Source organism: Poromitra crassiceps (genome assembly GCF_964638095.1).
Source record: "Poromitra crassiceps genome assembly, chromosome: 23".
Taxonomy (NCBI): domain Eukaryota; kingdom Metazoa; phylum Chordata; class Actinopteri; order Beryciformes; family Melamphaidae; genus Poromitra; species Poromitra crassiceps.
Genome location: NC_139639.1, coordinates 17,587,610 through 17,608,154, shown reverse-complemented (window position 1 = coordinate 17,608,154; position 20,545 = coordinate 17,587,610). Strand labels below are relative to the sequence as shown.

General features: G+C 43.9%; 2 protein-coding genes across 3 annotated transcripts; both read left to right on the top strand.

The window, feature by feature from the left end:
• The first annotated feature begins 257 nt into the window (after positions 1–257).
• On the top strand, positions 258–9,950 carry mcm6 (minichromosome maintenance complex component 6). 2 transcript variants are annotated; one of them, XM_083659422.1, is made up of 18 exons: positions 258–419; positions 561–707; positions 1,596–1,706; positions 2,032–2,089; positions 2,241–2,402; positions 2,521–2,686; positions 3,250–3,398; positions 3,532–3,682; positions 4,142–4,283; positions 5,412–5,553; positions 5,731–5,838; positions 6,467–6,622; positions 7,076–7,204; positions 7,356–7,520; positions 7,697–7,814; positions 8,206–8,415; positions 8,958–9,097; positions 9,773–9,950. In XM_083659422.1, the coding sequence occupies exons 1-18, from the start codon at positions 322–324 to the stop codon at positions 9,884–9,886; spliced, it is 2,466 nt and encodes an 821-aa protein (XP_083515548.1). In that variant the 5' UTR covers positions 258–321; the 3' UTR covers positions 9,887–9,950. The 2 variants fall into 2 exon arrangements, with proteins under 2 accessions (XP_083515548.1, XP_083515547.1); XM_083659421.1 differs by having other exon boundaries at positions 2,032–2,119.
• Positions 9,951–11,367: 1,417 nt separating this feature from the next.
• Positions 11,368–20,533, top strand: LOC310797136 (uncharacterized protein). Its single transcript, XM_083659448.1, has 4 exons — positions 11,368–11,409; positions 18,796–19,051; positions 19,848–20,024; positions 20,207–20,533. Exons 2-3 carry the CDS (start codon positions 18,849–18,851, stop codon positions 20,014–20,016), a joined length of 372 nt encoding a protein of 123 aa, XP_083515574.1. The 5' UTR covers positions 11,368–11,409; positions 18,796–18,848; the 3' UTR covers positions 20,017–20,024; positions 20,207–20,533.
• Positions 20,534–20,545: the final 12 nt, after the last annotated feature.

Here is a 20,545-nt window from a genome sequence, read left to right as displayed (position 1 = left end):
AACAGAAACCTTCTCAGATTGACACCACCAGTAGAAGTGGCATAATCTGTATTATGCAGGAAGCGTGTCGCGGGAAAGATGAGAGGGGACCCACGTCATATTACACATTCACTCGAGATTGGCTAGTTTGTCTGCCATAAAAAACTGCACGCGCGTGATTGGCTGACAGGGGCGCGCCAAAGATCACGTGGTGTCAGTTTTCGCGCGAAACCGTACACAGTTCCTTCCTTCCGACGTGCTGCCTGCTGGGTGTACATACTACAGAGAGGACCTGTCGTCATTTTGAAAACTTTTCAGCTCTTATTTTAACATTATTTCACTATGGATATCGCTGCGCCTGTTGTGGAGAATGCCGGAGAGACGATGAAAGACGAGTTGGCTGAAAAATGCCAGAAGTTATTCCAGGCTTTCTTGGAAGAGTAAGTGCATCATCGCCATGTTATTGTTCTCTCGATGTTAACGGGGGAGATAGCGCGTCCATTTAAAACATGTTTTTGACTGCTTTTTCTTTTTTATGCATAATGCACGGGTGTCATCATGCTATTTACCCGCGTGTCCAGGTTCCAGACCGGGGACGGGGAGGTGAAGTATGTCCGGGAGGCGGAGGAGCTGATCAGGCCGGAGAGGAACACGCTGCTGGTCAGCTTCACAGACCTGGAGGGCTTCAACCAGGAGCTGGCTACCACCATCCAGGAGGAGTATTACAGGTCAGCCTCAAAATGATTAGAGTCCATTGGTTACATCTTTTAAATAAATATTCATAGTTTCTTTCTATATCACTTTCTATTGTGTCTGTCCTTTTTCTGTTGAGAAAATAATTTTGAGACTTCTACAGTCCATGCTTGTGAGTCTTGAGGTACTGCTGGAATGGTGCTTCAGGTTATGCCAGCCTTTCAATCTGATTTTGAGGTCACACAAAATACTTAACTAGTATTAACTAGAACTAGCTTTCTAACTACCGTACATGAATTAATCATGAATTGCAGTATTTGTTATTAACTTACTAAATTATCTTACGAACCATTAACTCCTAAATAAATCGCTTGTAATTTATATCATAACTAATTTGGAAATGGTGATTCCATCACACTTTTAAAGTATGAAAATAAAATTCTTGGGGACACCCTGACGTCACGTAACCGGAAAGAGTCCACTGATTCATAACAGGTCTAAAGTCATGTTATAGCTGTCGGGCTCTTAGTGACAAGCAAGACAACAGTAATACTGACAAGATTTTGTATTGAGTTTGGCGTAACAGATAGGAGAGCGACCCCCAGTTCACCAGCGTCGCATAGCAACAACACTGTCAACAGGCCAGGAATGGACCGCAAGAATCATTAAACACACATTATTAGCTTATTAATCAAGAATAAAACATTTATAACTGTGTTTATGAATTACTTACTAATGTGTAATAATGTAGGAACCATAAATGATAAATCAAGTATTAGGGTATTACCTATATGGGTTATAATGGGGTTATTATCACACGTGAGTTACACTAGCTCCATTGGTGAATAAAGAACCACCATCTGCTTCAACAGGCATACAGAGAGGCTGCTGTGGATTCACAAGACTTGATTTTGTGTTTTCAGAGTGTATCCCTTCCTCTGTCGAGCAGTGCGCAACTTCGCCCGGGACCACGGCAATGTTCCTCCGAGCAAAGAGTTCTACGTTGCCATCCAGGATCTGCCCACCAGACACAAGTAAGACACACACAAACAAACAAACACACGCACACACAAATTTACAGGCATGTTTGGTTTTACCCAACGTGTGAATCACTGTACACATGCTCAGTCTCAGTTAAATTCAGTGTTTTTTTTGGCATAAAACATGCTGACATTGCCAAAGTAAAGCTACAATGTTTCAAATTGAAATTTATCCACAATATCTATTTAATTATTTGCACAAATCTTGGCTGTTAATTGTATGTTTATTTTTGTATGCTGCACCTATTCCCTCTTTGACACCCATAAAGTTTTTTTCCCCCCGATTAGTGAAATGTGACCTTTCTTGTGTGTCTGCTAGGATACGCGAGCTGTCGTCCCTGCGCATCGGCACCCTGGTGAGGATCAGCGGTCAGGTGGTGAGGACGCACCCAGTGCACCCCGAACTGGTAAAGACACCCATTACTATTACTGTTATAATCACCAAAAAGGTGTAACGCATAAAAATGTGCATGCTTATTGTAGTAAGATGTCACCACGCCCAATACTGACTGTGTTGCCCTGGTGCAGGTGAGTGGCTGTTTCTTGTGCATGGACTGCCAGGGAGTGATCAAAGACGTGGCTCAGCAGTTCAAGTACTGCCCGCCCACCATCTGCCGAAACCCCGTCTGCAACAACCGCGCCCGCTTCCACCTCGACACGCACAAGTCCAAGTTCATCGACTTCCAGAAGGTAGCGATGGCGAAGGGCTGCACGAGTGTGACCATGTGTAGTTAGTCCGTTAGTTAAGTTGGTTAGCTAACTTTGTGTGTATGTGTGTGTATGTGTGTGTGTGTGTGTGTGTGCACAGGTGCGTATCCAGGAGACGCAGGCGGAGCTGCCGCGGGGCTCCATCCCGCGCTCCCTGGAGGTCATCCTGCGGGCCGAGGCGGTGGAGACGGCTCAGGCCGGCGACCGCTGCGACTTCACCGGGACGCTCATCGTCGTGCCAGACGTGTCCCAGCTCAGCACCCCCGGTACGCCAAATGCACCGCCTCGAGCCGCGGCATGGATTTTAGCCCTACAGGCCACACCAGAGATGGCAACTTGGACACACAGTGACTTGAGACTTGTCCTCAAAAGGCTTGAGGCTCAACTCGGACTCGAGATTTAGGACTTGTGATCTATCTATCTATCTATCTACAGTATCGATCGATCTATCTATCTATCTATCTATCTATCTATCTATCTATCTATCTATCTATCTATCTATCTATCTATCTATCTATCTATCTATCTCATGCTGATACTGTATGCTAATAGATAAAAAAGTGAGGATAATACAGTACATGCTTTGAATTCCTCAGTTTGTAGGGTGTTCTAAGCAGACCAGATGGCATCCAGCAGATGGTAGAATGCTCATCCATAAGAGACTTGGACTTGTGACCAAAGACTTGAGACTTGACTTGGACTCTAGCGCGAAGACTTGAGACTTGACTTGGACTTGCAAAAAAAATGACTTGTGAGCATCTTTGCTACACGCGCGCCCCTCCCACACGTGATTGCTGGTTGTATTTATAGATGTGTGTGTTCCCTCCAGGTGTGCGTGCAGAGACCGGTTCCCGTGTAGCCGGAGGCGCCCAGGGCTTTGAGACTGAGGGCCTGAGAGGACTGAAGGCCCTGGGAGTCAGAGAGCTGTCGTACAGACTGGCCTTCCTGGCCTGCAACGTGGCCCCCACCAACCCACGGGTAAGACACACAAACCAACCCGACTAAAGGAGTGGAAGCTCCAGGGTTTGAATAACCCGCTCTGCACATGCTGGATGTGAATGTTAACACGCCCCAGTGCTGAGCCCCGAGCGTGCCCGTGTGCTTGTCGTAGTTCGGTGGCAAGGAGCTACGCGAGGAGGAGCAGACGGCGGAGAGCATTAAGAGCCAGATGTCGGTGAAGGAGTGGGAGAAGGTGTTTGAGATGAGCCAAGACAAGAACCTCTACCACAACCTGTGCACCAGCCTCTTCCCCACCATACACGGTCAGTGCTCCTCCCAGGGAGTGTAGGGATGCCCCATGTTGGATTGTTTGCCGAATAATTTTCTCTTTTGGTCGATTGCTGATGCTCATACAGATATCTGCGTGCGTTATTCCCCCCACCTAATTTGAGAGAACATCAAGTCTCTCCTGTAATGGAATGAACACATTTTTATGCCTACTCTTATCGTGATGGCCCACTGGCGCATACAGACACAATGTTTTTTTTATGTACACATTCACTGGGCAAAATGAGAAAAGGACTTCAACTTAGGTTCTGTAAAACATGCAAGCGCCATTTTATCGGCCCGTTCCTTTCGGGCCGGTGCCGATATTTCATTTGAAAGCCTTTATCGGCCGATACCGATGCCCGTGCCGATATTATCGTGCATCCCTACCGTAATCACCTTGTGTAGCCCCGCCCACTTGACCCATTGCGTCACTACTTCCTGTGCGTGTGTAGGTAATGACGAGGTGAAGCGTGGCATCCTGCTGATGCTGTTTGGAGGCGTTCCCAAGACGACCATGGAGGGCACGTCTCTGAGAGGAGACGTCAACGTCTGCATCGTAGGAGACCCCAGCACTGCCAAGAGCCAGTTCCTCAAGTAAGACACTATTTTCTTCTTGCAGGGATGAGGTTAGGCGCGCTTCCACCCGAGACAGCCCAGCAGGCTGGTCCGGTGCTCCCAGAGAATGGGCAAATATAAACTTGAAAGAAAACACTTTAGGTCCAAAAAAAACAAACAAAGTAGGCCACTGGAGCACACGGATCCTTTTTGAAAAACTTTTTTTTATTGAAAAACTAACGTTTCGACGCCATGAAACTCTGATGAAGACGCATGGCGTCGAAATGTTAGTTTTTCAATAAAAAAACGTTTTTCAAAAAGGATCCGTGTGCTCCAGTGGCCTACTTTGGTTTTTTTTTTGGACCTAAAGTGTTTTCTTTCAAGTTCAATACTATTTTCTTCTCTTCATGTGCTCACGTGGCACAAAGCAAACCATGTACATGATGCTGTCATCTATCCACCCACTACCATAAACGGACAGAATTAGTTTCTTTTTAAGCCGTTTGTCACTTTTTGTGCCTCTGCAATGCTCTGCATATTAGCATATATATATATATATTTTTATATATCATATTAGCATATCTTAATTATTTTATATTGTTGCATATGACAGTGGTTGTTCTTGTTGTGTACCTGATGTCCTGTCTTCTATCTTGAGCACACTGACATTCCAAATTCCATATCAAGGTTGATATATGGCAGTGATACTCAACTTGCGGCCCGGGGGCCAGATGCGGCTCGCGATAGGGTGCTGACTGGCCCCCCATCTATCTATCCTGTGTGCATAAGAGATGTTTGGTTCATTTTCTTTTTGGAGAGAGCCTTTAATTTATTTGTTTATGAACAGGGTTTACTCTGAACATATTTGAGAACTGAATTGAAGTGAGCAAACTGAATTTCTAACTTTTGTTGTTTATTGTTATGGGGGGGGGACTACAATCCACTACAGAAGACAATAATATTATTAATGTTTGTTTATTAACTGGCCCGTGGCCTCCTGTCATTTTATCCCTGATATATGGCAATAAACTGATAAATCTAGGAGTGAATATGAATCTATTTTGCAACCTCATATTTGCTAAGAAGATTTTAGTCAGACTGCAATAGTAATGTGTGTGTGTTCACGTGTGTGTGTTCATGTGTGTGTGTGTGTGTGTGTTCATGCAGGCACGTGGAGGAGTTCAGTCCCAGAGCAGTGTACACCAGTGGAAAGGCCAGCACCGCTGCGGGTCTGACAGCCGCCGTGGTCCGAGACGAGGAGTCGCACGAGTTCGTCATCGAGGCCGGAGCTCTGATGCTCGCTGACAACGTGAGTTTCACACTGCTGCTTTCTTTCTGTCCCTGTCTCTGCACAATGCTATCTGAGAATCAGATGTTTGTTTTTATGATGTTTAGGTCATTTTACAGTGAGTTAATTGGCCCTCTGAGAGGCCTCTGGGTGCCTCATGTCTGTGCAGTGGAGTAAATTACAGCGTTTTGCCTCCAGGGGGTGTGTTGTATCGACGAGTTCGACAAAATGGAGCTCAGGGACCAGGTGGCCATCCATGAAGCCATGGAGCAGCAGACCATCAGCATCACCAAGGCTGGAGTCAAGGTAATGGAGCTGGTTCAGTCTCAAACCTCCAGGCCACTTGATACTTAAGGTCATGGTGGAAAATAGTAATACTTTTACTCAAGTAATAGATGAAGGAATAGGTTTTCAATAGTTTGCCACATTTGTCAACTTACCCGTTGTGACGAGAACATAGAAACCACATTATCGTTGTTACTATATTACTACATCTTAAAAATGAAATGCCATTAACTCAATATAGCTGATGTAACCAAGTCTAATTTTGGAACTATTTTAGGTGAGCAACCATGTATTTGTGCGTTGCGCAGTGATTTTTTTTTAGCTGTACACAGTCTCCCATCACCTTCACTTCCAACAGAACTTGGGGAAGTAGTTCCTGGTAGTTCAAAACACGATTTTTACCACATCAGTTTATTTTTGTAACGTGAAATATGTAAAGTCTTCTACTCAAAATTGCCTTTTGAGATGATTCTAGTAGCCTACTGTCACTCAACATTCTATAATAAATAAAAGATCATCTCCGCTTCCACATTTTTGTTGCATCACACACAGCAGTCCTTCACATTATACGTTATATTTCCATTTTGGCTAATCTCAGCAGTTGAATAACAGAGCTTCCCCGTGTCTTTCTCCCCTCCTCTCTCTCCAGGCCACTCTGAATGCTCGCACGTCCATCCTGGCAGCAGCCAACCCGGTGGGCGGGCGCTACGACCGCAGCAAGAGTCTGAAGCAGAACGTCAACCTGACCGCGCCCATCATGAGCCGCTTTGACCTCTTCTTCATCCTGGTGGACGACTGCAACGAGGTACGGCTGTAAGCAACACTGTGTGTATATATATGTATGTATATATATATATATATATATATATATATATATATATACATATACATATACATATACATAGAGAGAGAGAGAGAGAGAGAGAGAGAGAGAGAGTATATATACCGGTATATACTCTATTATATATATACATATACATATATACACATATATGTAGATGTAGATCCCTAGTTTTTTTTTAATTTTCATAGGGATTCCCACCTATTGACTTTGTTTACATTGTCACCTCTGTTCACACCTCCTGTTCTTCTTGTTCGAATGTTGCTTTATTTAACCAAATAAAATGTTTGTGTATACAATTTAAAACCTGAAAAAAGAAAAGGAAAAAAAGTCTAATTTAATCCAACACGATTATGGCTCATATTTTGTTTTGAATTCTATATATGATAACTGACTGTTTCTCTGCGTGTGTTCCAGGTGACAGACTATGCCATCGCCAGACGCATCGTGGACCTGCACTCCCGCGTGGAGGAGTCAGTGGATAGGCTGTATACTCTGGATGAGATCCGCAGATACCTGCTCTTCGCCAGGCAGTTCAAACCCAAGGTGTGTGTGTGTGTGTGTGTGTGTGTGTGTGTGTGTGTGTGTGTGTGTGTGTGTGTGAGATACAGTATGTATGTGATATGTGCATTTTTCCAACAGAGTTTACATTGTGATTAGTATTAACGATCGTATGTTAATGTGTCTACTCCTGCAGATTTCCAGTGAGTCAGAGGAGTTCATCGTTGAGCAGTACAAGCGCCTTCGTCAACGGGACGGCTCCGGGGGTGTGTCCAAGTCAGCCTGGCGAATCACGGTGCGGCAGCTGGAGAGTATGATCCGCCTCTCCGAGGGCATGGCGCGCATGCACTGTTGTGACGAGGTGGGTACACACAGGAACTTGAGCTAGTAGTGAATCAGTGCGTTATTACAGTATCGGCTGGGTCTGTGCACAGGAGATTGTACTGATGAAGGGTCTGTGCACAGGAGATTGCACTGATGAAGAGTCTGTGCACAGGAGTTTGTACTGATGAAGTGGGTTTGCCTTTGCGGCTGCAGGTGCAACCCAAACACGTGAAGGAAGCCTTCCGTCTCCTGAACAAGTCCATCATCAGAGTGGAGACGCCTGACGTCAACCTGGAGCAGGATGACCCACTGGAGGAAGAGGAGGAGGAAGGTACTGAAGACGCGCGCTGCAGTGTATACCCTTGGAGACAATAAATGCACACATATACATACATTACATATACATAAAGTAGTAGTTTCACAAAGTTAAACTACTACACAAGCAGAGACGATACAAACATTCCTGTCATAACTGAAGACATTAATTAATCCTCATTTGCTGCATAAATGCTGTCAAAATCAAAACTCTACATTACAAGCAAACAAACTCTTATCAACCTGCAAATCTGTCAATAGCCAACATTGTTTTCAAACTAATAAGAGTTGCGTATTGCTTGACGAAGATGCTGTATCTTTACGTTCAATATATTCTACTGTTATATTAGCTGCTTGCTGCTGCAGTGACTCGGTTTAATCTACGTAATCCAAACTTGTCTATGTAGTGCAAAATGTCCCCAACGGAGTCCCCAACGGAGTGAACGGCGTCAACGGCCATGCCGACGGTCTTAACGGGCACGCGGACGGGATCAACGGCCACGTGAACGGCCACGCCGAGCCTGGGAGCCAGCCCAAGCCCTCTCTCCGCCTGTCGTTCTCTGAGTACCAACGTATCTCCAACCTGATGGTCCTGCATCTCCGCAGGGCAGAGGAGGGTAAGACTCGAACTGTTTGACTTTGAGACACACAGCTCGAGAATTATCTGTTTTTCAACTTTTGTTTTCCTGCTTTTCATCACATTCTTACACTTGATGGTAGGTACCACACTGAGAAGAATACCCGTGTTAACAAGCCATGTAGTCTAGTCGTGAGTCATGCACAAGGCATTTACAATGGAGTGAGATTTATTTTATTTGTTTCCAATTCAATTTCAGTGCAGTTTCAAGAATTTCTTCAAACGAGTGACAGTATTTTGAAATGCGGCAAATCTCTCCACTAGTATTGATAATGTCAAAATGGAAACAAGTGATATGATCTCACCCCACTGGCAGATATGATGATGATTATGATTTTTTAAAATAAAAAGAAGACTTTAAAACTCAATACATGACATGTTAAGATGGATGATTTTTCCTCTGTCCTGCTCCGTTTTTCACTCTGCACTAACCACCCCCCCCCCCCCCCCCCCCCGGATTAATTTATGACCGTCTTATCCGTCTGTACTTCAGTTATTTTACCTGTGTGTTTGTGTGCACAGCCGAGGAAGAGGAGGAGCTGAAGAAGAGCGCGGTGGTGAACTGGTACCTGAAGGAGATCGAGTCGGAGATCGACTCAGAGGAGGAGCTGGTCAACAAGAAGGGCCTGATTGAGAAGGTCATCCACCGGCTGGTGCACTATGTAAGTCCAGCCTCCATGGCCCGACAGCCGTGTGGTCTCACAGCATCTCTACATTATGGTCTTTTACCTTTCATTAGATTGTTAGTTTGACAAGTTTACTTCTTAAGTACTGAGGATAATAAGTCTATTAGAAGGTAAGTTTATGTAATGAAATGATCTATTAAACGCAACTTAGGGCTGCAACTAATTTTCATTATCGATTAATCTGTCAATTATTTCCTCGACGGATCGATTAGTTATTTGGTCTATAAAAGTCAATCAATCAATCAATCAATCAATCAATCTTTCCCCAAAGCATGAGATGGCATCCTCAAATGTCTTCTTTTGTCCTGACCAACAGTCTACAACCCAAAGATAATCAGTTCACTGTCATAGAAGACTTAAGAAACCAGGAAATATTCACATTTAAGAAGCGGGATCGAGAGAATTTGTCTCGTAGTATTTGTTTGTTAACAATGAGTCTAAACGACTAAATCGTTTCTAGAAACAGTTGCCGATTAATTTTCTGTCGATCGACTAATCATAGCAGCTCTAAATCAAGTGCTCTCATATTTCTACTATTCCACTGACTCAGTTGCTTCAGTTACACCTTTTTTGAACCTCCATTCTAAGCCTTGTGTTGAAGCTCAAACAGATCCGTGCTCAGTGCTGCATGCGTCTCTGTCTTCACCCCAGGATCACATCCTGATCCAGCTGTCCCAGGGGGGGCTGAAGGGCTCGGAGCCTGCGAGCGGCGCGGAAGAGGAGGCGGTGCTGGTCGTCAACCCCAACTACAGCCTGGAGGACTGAGACCCCTCCCTCCCTCCTGTTTAACTCCACTCCTTCAGCTTTCTACAGCCTGGAGGACTGAGACCCCTCCCTCCCTCCCTCCTGTTTAACCCCACTCCTTCAGCTTTCTTCATTTGACACCAAACGTCAAAAGTGTTTTTATTTAATGCCCGTATGTAGGACTTACGTAACAACGGCATTCGAAATGTTTTAAGTTTGATTCTTGTTATAGAGTTTATCACCTCTGATGTCGAGATCGGACTGCGGCTCTTTTTTTTTTAAATACTGACTTTGTTTTAGTCACACTGACTCTTGTAAATATGCTGCTGTTATTTCTTCCAGTTGTTGGCTGGCTTCCGTTTGATGCGTTTGGTTCAATGTCAAGGGAACCACTTTGAAATGTGGCGTTATATAACAGTAATTACTGTTTTATGGTATCTTAATTGTGTATTAAAGACATACACATGCCCCCTAGCCTGGGTAAACCCAGCCCCCAGTGACCTGCTCTCAGGCTCACCCTGCTTACAGTCACAAGGTGACTGGGAACTGAGAGAGCAGGTCACGTGGGGGCTGGGTTTACCTAGGCTACATGCCCCCCCCCCTCCCCGGGTTTCAGTTATTTTGTATAAAAGAATATGCACCTAAACTCCACATGTCTTTTTTTTTGTAAAATTATAAGTCCAGGTATGAATTGGATTAACTTCATCTACCTGCTCTGTACTATAACCGCTGACCAGTTGGTTTGGTTCTGATTGGTTCAACAAATAAAACATTCTTGTTCATGTTTCATGTTGTTTTTACAGATCTGCTTGGCTCCTACACCTGTAGTTTATCATCATGTACAGTAATATTTATGTTGTAAGTGCAGGCCACCTCAAATGCAGCACTTCTGTATTATACTTATATTAAGTTTGGATCATGCAGTGATACTTAAATGTTATTCTGCTCAGCAAAATGGAAGAATGGATGTTAAGTGACACGAGTGATGAGTTCATTTTGCACAATAATACTGCAACCAGTAAGGTTAACCAAAAAAAAAAAAGCAGTAAAATGCATCATGATTGGAAATAAAATATTTTATGTTGAAACACTATGGTCAAAATAACTTCTTTCCAAGCACCTCTAGCAAAGCAATGAAAAACTATCAGTAAAAATAACTGCAATATGGGATGACTACTAACATTTTGTTTGTTTATATGGATTTTTTTTCATCACAGTGGGATTTATGACATAATGATGATGTCACAGTGGGACAGAGCCCCAGCTCCCATTATATACTGATGATATTAATGCAAGTTTGTCTCAGTTGGTATAAAGCACTGGGGTGTGTGTGTGCGTGCGTGCTTATCTCTATGGACAGATTTTGTCACAGAGATTATCTCTATGGAATGATTGATTTTGTCACAGAGATGGCATCGATCGAACTTGTCCGCTTGGTGGCAGCAGTGCACGTCCTAGAAGAACAGACGACTGCGCATGCTCGCGTCGGGCCACAACAAAGATGGCGGCCCCCTGTGCGACGTTTGGCAGGACGGTGCTAAAAGGTAAAATAACGACATATGGTTACTTATGTGTTTAATGAGAACAGCATCAATTTAGATGGTTTCGGAATACAAACATCTGCGTAATTATGTCCTGCCGTAGCGAGTGGTTTAAGAAAAATACTACTCATCTCAGACAGATGAATTGTCAGCACAGCTAGCTACAGGTCAAGTGCCGAAATGCTAGCTACATGTTTACTTGGACGAACGGTAGAAATGAAAGGTGTGTGTGTGTGTGTGTGTGTGTGTGTGTGTGTGTGTGTGTGTGTGTGTGTGTGTGTGTGTGTGTGTGCGTGTGCGTGTGCGTGTGCGTGTGCGTGTGCGTGTGCGTGCGTGCACGTGCGTGCACGTGTGTGTGTGTGTGTGTGTCCTTTTTCACAGCAGACATTTTGATGTGGCATATTATAGGTAAACCCAGGTGTAATAATGACATTCCATCCCATTAGGTTGTGTGTTGCAATGCCAGCAAACAGGGCATTGGCACTGGAACTCCTAAATGGAATGGAACCATGTTATCAGTAATACCTGTCCTGTTTGCAATATTTTTTTTCGGATGATGGCGAAGGCTGGAGGTACCCTCTCCGCCTGTGATTGGCCTAGCGTCAAACGTTCATCCAATCACATTCGCTTGGCTATCCTGCGTTTAATAAATGACTAAATAAATGACATCCTGCGAACCCTGCTATGACATGTCACAATGGCTGCTGTGAAAAAGGTCTACTCTCTTTACCCCTAGTGAAGACATGAGTGCCTCCAGGCCCGTAGCCAGGGTTTGAGAAATACCGAGGTCGTTTTAGCGCGGCTTGGGGTGCCCAGGGGGCGCTGTGCCCCCCCGGATTGAAAATTGTGTCCATTTTAAAGTAAAATGCTTCAATCTGGTGCACTTTGAGAGCAAAATTAAGAGGCTAGATCTATAAAGAACTACAGACATCATGTTAGATTAATATCCTCTTTACTGTGCTGTTGCTTTAAAATGATACAAAAAATAAATGTCTCCCCATATAATATAATTCATATTCTGCATACAGGTCACATGGCAGAATACTGCTCAATTAAATACAATGGCCCATCTACACAAACATCACTTAGAACTGTCCCTAAAGTCTAGCCCCAATCTAGCCTCAATGCAAAAGCTGAATGTTGTGACTTATCTTTCTTCCTTCTATAGCAGGGGTGGGCAACTATTTTTCATGGGGGGCCACATGAGAAATCCAGATTGTTGCCGGGGGCCGAACAAATATTGTCATGCCGTAATGGATGGGCAACTTTGATGATAGAGAGGGCCACAAAAAAAGTCCTCGCTACCAGATTTTGCTGAGGGCTGAACGGCGCCAGCGCGAAAAAATTGGGGCATTTGAAGCCAGGTTTAGAGGAATAACTAATTTTAAATTAACAGTTGTGATGTCATTATTCAGTCTTAACCACCAATATTTGATCCTTTTCTCACTCACTCCTATGTCACCACACTCTCCCTGCAGGGCTTGAAATTAACTTTTTTCACCACCTGCCAATATGGCTGCTAGATTTTAAAGTTACCAGCCAATTAGAATTTCCACTATCCGAAATGTTTTTCTTGAAATAAACCAGAATATGAGTGGGTTAATTTAAGCATAAGTATCAGTAAGTGGCCGGGATTCTCAAAGCCTGTGTTGAGGGTCACACGAACATGCACTCTTGAAGCTAAATAAATCCAAAACCAACAAGTTAATTATTTAAATTTCTACCTCAATGTAGAACAGCCATTTCTTACACATGAGATTACTTTTGGCCTTTTAGTCATAAAGATTATTGAAAGATATTCCATATTCCAGACTGAAATGCTATAACAGAAGAATATTGGCCAGAATGACATGAACATTTGGACACTTATTCAGCGGGTATCTTGCATGTTGCGTTCAAGTGCACTGTAAAAAAAAAAAAAACTTTTTTTGCAATTCCATCGCAGGCCACACAGGGGGCCGTATGTTGCCCATGTGTGCTTTATAGTAACGTTCAGTCATAACTCATTTATAATTAAGCCCATAGTTAATGAACTAATCATGTACAAAACACACACACAGTCACATATTTTATATACTGTATATGTTGTAAGCCTAATTTTTGCCATCACAGCTGCTTTTTACATGTATGGGATAATACAGGCTAATATACAAGGTGTCCCAAGCTCTGAGTCATTATAAACTCAATTAGCTACAGAAGCTAATGTTCACATTCAGTCCTTGTATATTTCTCTCATGTGTTCATCATTCCTTTCCTCCTCTGTGTGTGTGTGATTGAGAAATGAGATGCAGGTGGTGTTCATCCTAATTGGCCTGGTCAGGTGTCAGATTGCTGCTGGCTGATTGGCTGGTGGAGAGCATTTAAGCCAGCTGATGCCATCCTGTCGCCCCTTGCTCTCCTCATTCCCAACGATGATGGCTGCTGTGCTGACTGCTGTGTTCTGTCAGGTAGGAACTGTGTGTAGACCTACTTTAGTAGTTCTGCAGAACTTTATTAAGATGTGTCTTTATCTTGGTAGACCTGTGCAGTCTAAACTCTAAATAGTTACCTTCCAGATCTACACTTTTGTACACTGTAAATAACACTTACCCAAGTAGCAGAAAGTAGGGGGAGAAGCCCTTTAGTTTTTTGTAACATTTTCTGATGTTTATTTTGTAGGAGCTTATAGGTAAGAGCTGTGTCTCTTATTTAATCCATCATTTTCTTTTCTTAGGTAAATTTAAGGTTGGGGATTAGTTTGATTGGTTAGTTGTGTTGGGGCCATGCTGTGCTCTGAAACTAAACCTGCTACTCGTGAACTTGTGATGGTGGTTTGGCTGATCATCCTTGGGAGTGGGAAGAGTGGGGGCACTTTTGTGTTGCGGTCCGGTTCCCCGAGGCCGGTTCCTAACATAATTGGGTGCTCGTCTGCTTTTATCATTCGTCAGCACGTCGTGTGTGTGTATATATATATTTTATGTTTGTCTGGTGGGCAGTCTTTGTGCAGGTGGTAAATGGTGTTAGTCAAGGTGCCTTTGCATGGAGCTGAGGAAGCTCATGGTGGTAAAGCTGGTGGAGAGGTTTGTTGGAGGAGGAGCCGGTCAGAGGGGACCAGTAAGACTGAGGAGGGGCGTGACAAGGCAGGGCCGTCAGTAGCACCGTTTCTCCGCTTTCTGTGTAGACTATGCTACCCTACAAGAGTCTCCGTACATAGACTTGCCTGTCACTCTGACTCCCAAGCCGTCTAAATCAGCGATACAGACATATTTACAAGTGTCACAGAAACACTTCAAAGCCACATATTGAGAAGAAGAGTTCATAGCTTCTTGACATCGGGGTTAGAAAGCTCGGTCGCTGCTCATAAATGCCTCTTTTCATCTGAAGTCTGTGCTGGTGATATTTTTTACCGAGCTTTCGGCCAGAGTGGCGCTGTTGAGCGCTCTGACGGCTGGGAGTTCTAACCTGGAAAAAATATCACCAGCACAGACTTCAGATGAAAAGAGGCATTTATGAGCAGCGTCGAGCTTTCTAACCCCGACATTGAGAAGCGATGAACCCTTCTCAATATGTGGCTTTGAAATGTTTCTGTGACACTTGTAAATACGTCTGTATCACTGATTTAGACGGCTTGGGAGTCAGAGTCACAGGCAAGTCTATGTACGGAGACGGGACTCTTGTAGGGTAGCATAGTCTACACAGAAAGAGGAGAAACTGTGCTACTGACGGCCCTGCCTTGTCACGCCCCTCTTCAGTCTTACTGGTCCCCTCTGACCGGCTCATCCTCCAACAAACATCTCCACCAGCTTTACCACCATGAGCTTCCTCAGCTCCATGCACACCATTTACCACCTGCACAAAGACTGCCCACCAGACAAACATATAATATATATACTCAGACGACGTGCTGACGAACGAGAAAAGCGGCCGAGCCCCCAATTATGTTAAGAACGGGACCGCAACACAAAAGTGCCCCCACTCCTCCCACTCCAAAGGATGATCAGCCAAACCACCATCACAAGTTCACAAGTCGCAGGTTTAGTTTCAGAGCACAGCATGGCCCCAACAACAAACTAATCCCCAACCTTAAACTTAAGAAAAGGATGGATTAAATAAAAGACAGCTCTCACCTATAAGCTCCTACAAAATAAACGTGAGAAAATGTTACAAAAAACTACCCTCCTACTTTACTTGGGTAAGATGTTAGTGTACAAAAGTGTGGAGCTGGAAGTAGTTATTTACAGTTTAGACTGCACAGGTCCACCAAGATAACACATCTTCAAGTTCTGAAGAAATAAGTAGGCCTACACAGTTCCTACCTGACAGAACACAGCAAAGAGTCAACAGAGAGCCATCATAGTTGGGAGTACAATGAGTGGACTCTTGGTTCAATTACACACTGAGGAAAGGAATGATGTGAACACATGACTCAAACGTTTAGATGCTATAGCTAATAGAGTTTTGAATGATAGCCCAACTTTTATTTCACCAACTGTGTCTGCAATGATGTGAACACATGACTCGAACGTTTAGATGCTATAGCTAGCTAATTTATTTCACCAACTGTGTCTGCACTTTTAAATGGGTTGATGCCATCCCTTGCAGTCATTGCCAGCGATGATGGCTGCTCTGCTGACTCTTTGTTCTGTCAGGTAGGCACTGTGTGTAGGCCTACTTTGGTAGTTCTTTAGAACTTGAAGATCTGTCCTTGTCGAGGTAGACTTGTGCAGTCCAAACTGTAAATAGCTACCTTCCAAATCTATACTTTTTTACACTAAATAACTCTTACCCAAGTAGTAGGAGGGAGAAGCCCTTTAGTTTTGTAACATTCTCATGTTTATTTTGTAGGAGCTTATAGGTGAGAGCTGTGTCTATTTATTTTTTAATCCATCCTTTTATTAGGTAAGTTTAAGGTTGGCGATTAGTTTGATTTGTTGATGTTGGGGCCATGCTGTGCTCTGAAACTAAACCTGCTACTTGTGAACTTGTGATGGTGGTTTGGCTGATCATCTTTGGGAGTGGGAAGAGTGGGGGCACTTTTGTGTTGCCGTCCCCTTCCCCGAGGCCGGTTCCTAACATAATTAGGGGGTCGCCCGCTTTTCTCGTTAGTCAGCACGTCGTCTGAGTATATATATATATATTTTATATATTTGTCTGGTGGGCAGTCTTTGTGCAGGTGGTAAATGGTGTTAGTCAAGGTGCCTTTGCATGGAGCTGAGGAAGCTGATGGTGGTAAAGCTGGTGGAGATGTTTGTTGGAGGAGGAGCCGGTCAGAGGGGACCAGTAAGACTGAGGAGGGGCGTGACAAGGCAGGGCCGTCAGTAGCACCGTTTCTCCTCTTTCTGTGTAGACTATGCTACCCTACAAGAGTCCCATCTCCGTACATAGACTTGCCTGTGACTCTGACTCCCAAGCCGTCTAAATCAGTGATACAGACGTATTTACAAGTGTCACAGAAACATTTCAAAGCCACATATTGAGAAGAAGGGTTAATCGCTTCTCGACGTCGGAGTTAGAAAGCTCGACGCTGCTCATAAATGCCTCTTTTCATCTGAAGTCTGTGCTGGTGATATTTTTTCCAGGTTAGAGCTCCCAGCCGTCAGAGCGCCACTCTGGCCAAAGGCTCGGTAAAAAATATCACCAGCACAGACTTCAGATGAAAAGAGGCATTTATGAGCAGCGTCAAGCTTTCTAACCCCGACGTCGAGAAGCTATGAACTCTTCTCAATATGTGGCTTTGAAATGTTTCTGTGACACTTGTAAATACGTCTGTATCGCTGATTTAGACGGCTTGGGAGTCAGAGTGACAGGCAAGTCTATGTACGGAGACTCTTGTAGGGTAGCAGTCTACACAGAAAGAGGAGAAACGGTGCTACTGACGGCCCTGCCACGCCCCTCCTCAGTCTTACTGGTCCCCTCTGACCGGCTCCTCCTCCAACAAACATCTCCACCAGCTTTACCACCATGAGCTTCCTCAGCTCCATGCAAAGCCACCTTGACTAACACCATTTACCACCTGCACAAAGACTGCCCACCAGACAAACATATAAAATATACACACACACTCACAGACGACGTGCTGACGAATGAGAAAAGCAGACGAGCACCCAATTATGTTAGGAACCGGCCTCAGGGAACGGGACCGCAACACAAAAGTGCCCCCACTCTTCCCACTCCCAAGGATGATCAGCCAAACCACCATCACAAGTTCACAAGTAGCAGGTTTAGTTTCAGAGCACAGCATGGCCCCAACACAACTAACCAATCAAACTAATCCCCAACCTTAAATTTACCTAAGAAAAGAAAATGATGGATTAAATAAGAGACACAGCTCTTACCTATAAGCTCCTACAAAATAAACATCAGAAAATGTTACAAAAAACTAAAGGGCTTCTCCCCCTAGGGTAAGTGTTATTTACAGTGTACAAAAGTGTAGATCTGGAAGGTAACTATTTACAGTTTAGACTGCACAGGTCTACCAAGATAAAGACACATCTTAATAAAGTTCTGCAGAACTACTAAAGTAGGTCTACACACAGTTCCTACCTGACAGAACACAGCAGTCAGCACAGCAGCCATCATCGTTGGGAATGAGGAGAGCAAGGGGCGACAGGATGGCATCACGCATCAGCTGGCTTAAATGCTCTCCACCAGCCAATCAGCCAGCAGCAATCTGCCACCTGACCAGGCCAATTAGGATGAACACCACCTGCATCTCATTTCTCAATCACACACACACAGAGGAGGAAAGGAATGATGAACACATGAGAGAAATATACAAGGACTGAATGTGAACATTAGCTTCTGTAGCTAATTGAGTTTATGACTCAGAGCTTGGGACACCTTGTATATTAGCCTGTATTATCCCATACATGTAAAAAGCAGCTGTGATGGCAAAAATTAGGCTTACAACATATACAGTATATAAAATATGTGACTGTGTGTGTGTTTTGTACATGATTAGTTCATTAACTATGGGCTTAATTATACATGAGTTCTGACTGAACGTTACTATAAAGCACACATGGGCAACATACAGCCCCCCTGTGTGGCGGGTATGTGTTAGAGGGTACACACAGGAAAATACTGTCACAGAGGACTAAGAGATGATTTACCATCTAGCATACAGAGAGGAAGCAAATTGTTGCATTTCTGATCAACTGTCACATTAAAATATCAATGACAGATGAATAGATCTGGGGGCCGGGGCTATTTTTCTAAAAAAAAAAATTTTTTTTTTTTTTAATACCGAGGTCATGACCTCGGTGTCCTCAATGGTAGCTACGGGCCTGAGTGCCTCCTGTCTTCCTACAGGAATGTAACATAGCTCCTCACATCAGCACAGGCACAAAAAGAGTCAGAAGTCATTTCATAAGTCACTAAAACAGAAGCCATGTTTATTTCCTCTTGGAGGTGTGCTGCTTGTGCCTGGCCGATGGCTCCGGACGCAGAGATGCCAAACCCCGATGGCGGTGCCTGCTGTGTGCCTGCGGCTCCAGGCAGCCTCTCTCAGCAGCAGGACAGACCCACAGAGGAGCACAGAGCCAGGGCATATCACAGGCACTCAAAAAGACCACAGACAAGCCATGGAAGATGAGGAGCCAGAGGGCCCCGAATACATCCCCAAGAGGAAGGCAAAGAACCCCATGATGAAAATCGGCTATGCCTGGTGAGAAACCTAGTTGTACACTTCTTTTCATTTATATTCTTTACATAGAGTTCAAGAAAATAGACCTTGTTCCTGGTAGACTGTGGTCATTCAGTCCTTTACCTATTGCACAGGTTGTAAACATCTGAAGATGCTGCTGCTGGTTTACCATCCTCAGACTAGACACAACTGAGTATATAGGATATAGCTGACTTCCATTAGTGATGCTAGTAGTCTCTCTTAAGGCCTGCCATGATTACAAAAGTATAAATCCTTACCATTGTTACCAATTATACATTAACATAAATACAAAATAGATGTTTAGAGTTGGTCCAGATATGATCTGATAATGCAGTGGTTGAAAGGGAATTTTCTTTTGCTTAGTGCATTTTCTACGTGGATGATGTAAATTGAGTAGGATTAACATGAACACAGTTGACTGAACATTAAATATTTGCTATTTCAAACAGTTAATACATTTTGCATTTCCTCAATTCACTCCCAACATTATAAAGATACAATTGGGAGTGCTGCATTCGACTCAGTCTTCATCAGGGTCTGATGAAGACTCTTTTGAGTCGAAACGCGTTGGTATCCCTGTAGAATAAAGGATTTTTAATATAATTCAGAGTGCCTCGGATGTCTTCCTCTGCTGCTTTCAACACCTGGGGAACTTCCTGCAACCACACTCGACAGCTACCTCTTTTTTATCTTGTCACTCCCAACATTTTTGAGTCTCTGCATTTCCAATCTTATTTAGTAGAAATGTGTTGCATATGCATACTGAGCAAACGGGTATCTTTGTCTTTCTCCCCAGGATGATCGGCCTCCCTGCAGGTATAATCGGCTTCATCCTGGCCAAGAGAGAGGTGGACAAGAACCGTCTGAAACAGCTGCGGATTCGACAGAGAATGAAGAAGTCAAACGAGGGAGAGTATGAGAGGAGCCGCTACCGCCATCAAGTGGAGGATGTCAAACTGGACTAGTAATGTGTGTGTGCCAATAGACCCTTCTCACGGGGGCCATTTTGTGTCGAGAAGCCAGGGTAAACACAGGTGCAAGCAAAACACTAATGAGGGTTTCCAAATTCCAATCATGGAAGTTGGAAACCCTCATTAGTGTTTTGCTTGCACCTGTGTTTACCCTGGCTTCTCGACACAAAATGGCCCCCGTGAGAAGGGTCTATTGATGCAGACTCCTGAGACCATCACACCAAAATCTCCCACTGCAGCTGCCCAAAGACTGAGATGTACTGAGAGGTGTCAAGTCACTCAGCTTGTGCAGAATATTAAAACACACAGGGGGATGTACATTTGCAATGAAAATGCTTGTGAAAAGGCAGTAATCAAAGGAACCGTGAGAAAATTTGTTTTTGCAGATTTAAACAAAACATGCTCTCACTTTTTTTAAATCAGTACACTATTAGAAAGGATTCCAATCAGACACAAACACCCTTGCAATTAGACCCTTTCAGTAAAGCCACAGAATGCTAAAATATACACATTATATCAATGT

Coding starts and splice junctions, on each gene's coding strand:
- mcm6 (XM_083659421.1), top strand. CDS start 322: ATGGATATCGCTGCGCCTGTTGTGGAGAATGCCGGAGAGACGATGAAA. Junction 3,399..3,531: donor TGGCCCCCACCAACCCACGG/GTAAGACACACA, acceptor TGCTTGTCGTAG/TTCGGTGGCAAGGAGCTACG. Junction 4,284..5,411: donor GCCAAGAGCCAGTTCCTCAA/GTAAGACACTAT, acceptor GTGTTCATGCAG/GCACGTGGAGGAGTTCAGTC.
- LOC310797136 (XM_083659448.1), top strand. CDS start 18,849: ATGGCGGTGCCTGCTGTGTGCCTGCGGCTCCAGGCAGCCTCTCTCAGC. Junction 19,052..19,847: donor ATGAAAATCGGCTATGCCTG/GTGAGAAACCTA, acceptor CTTTCTCCCCAG/GATGATCGGCCTCCCTGCAG.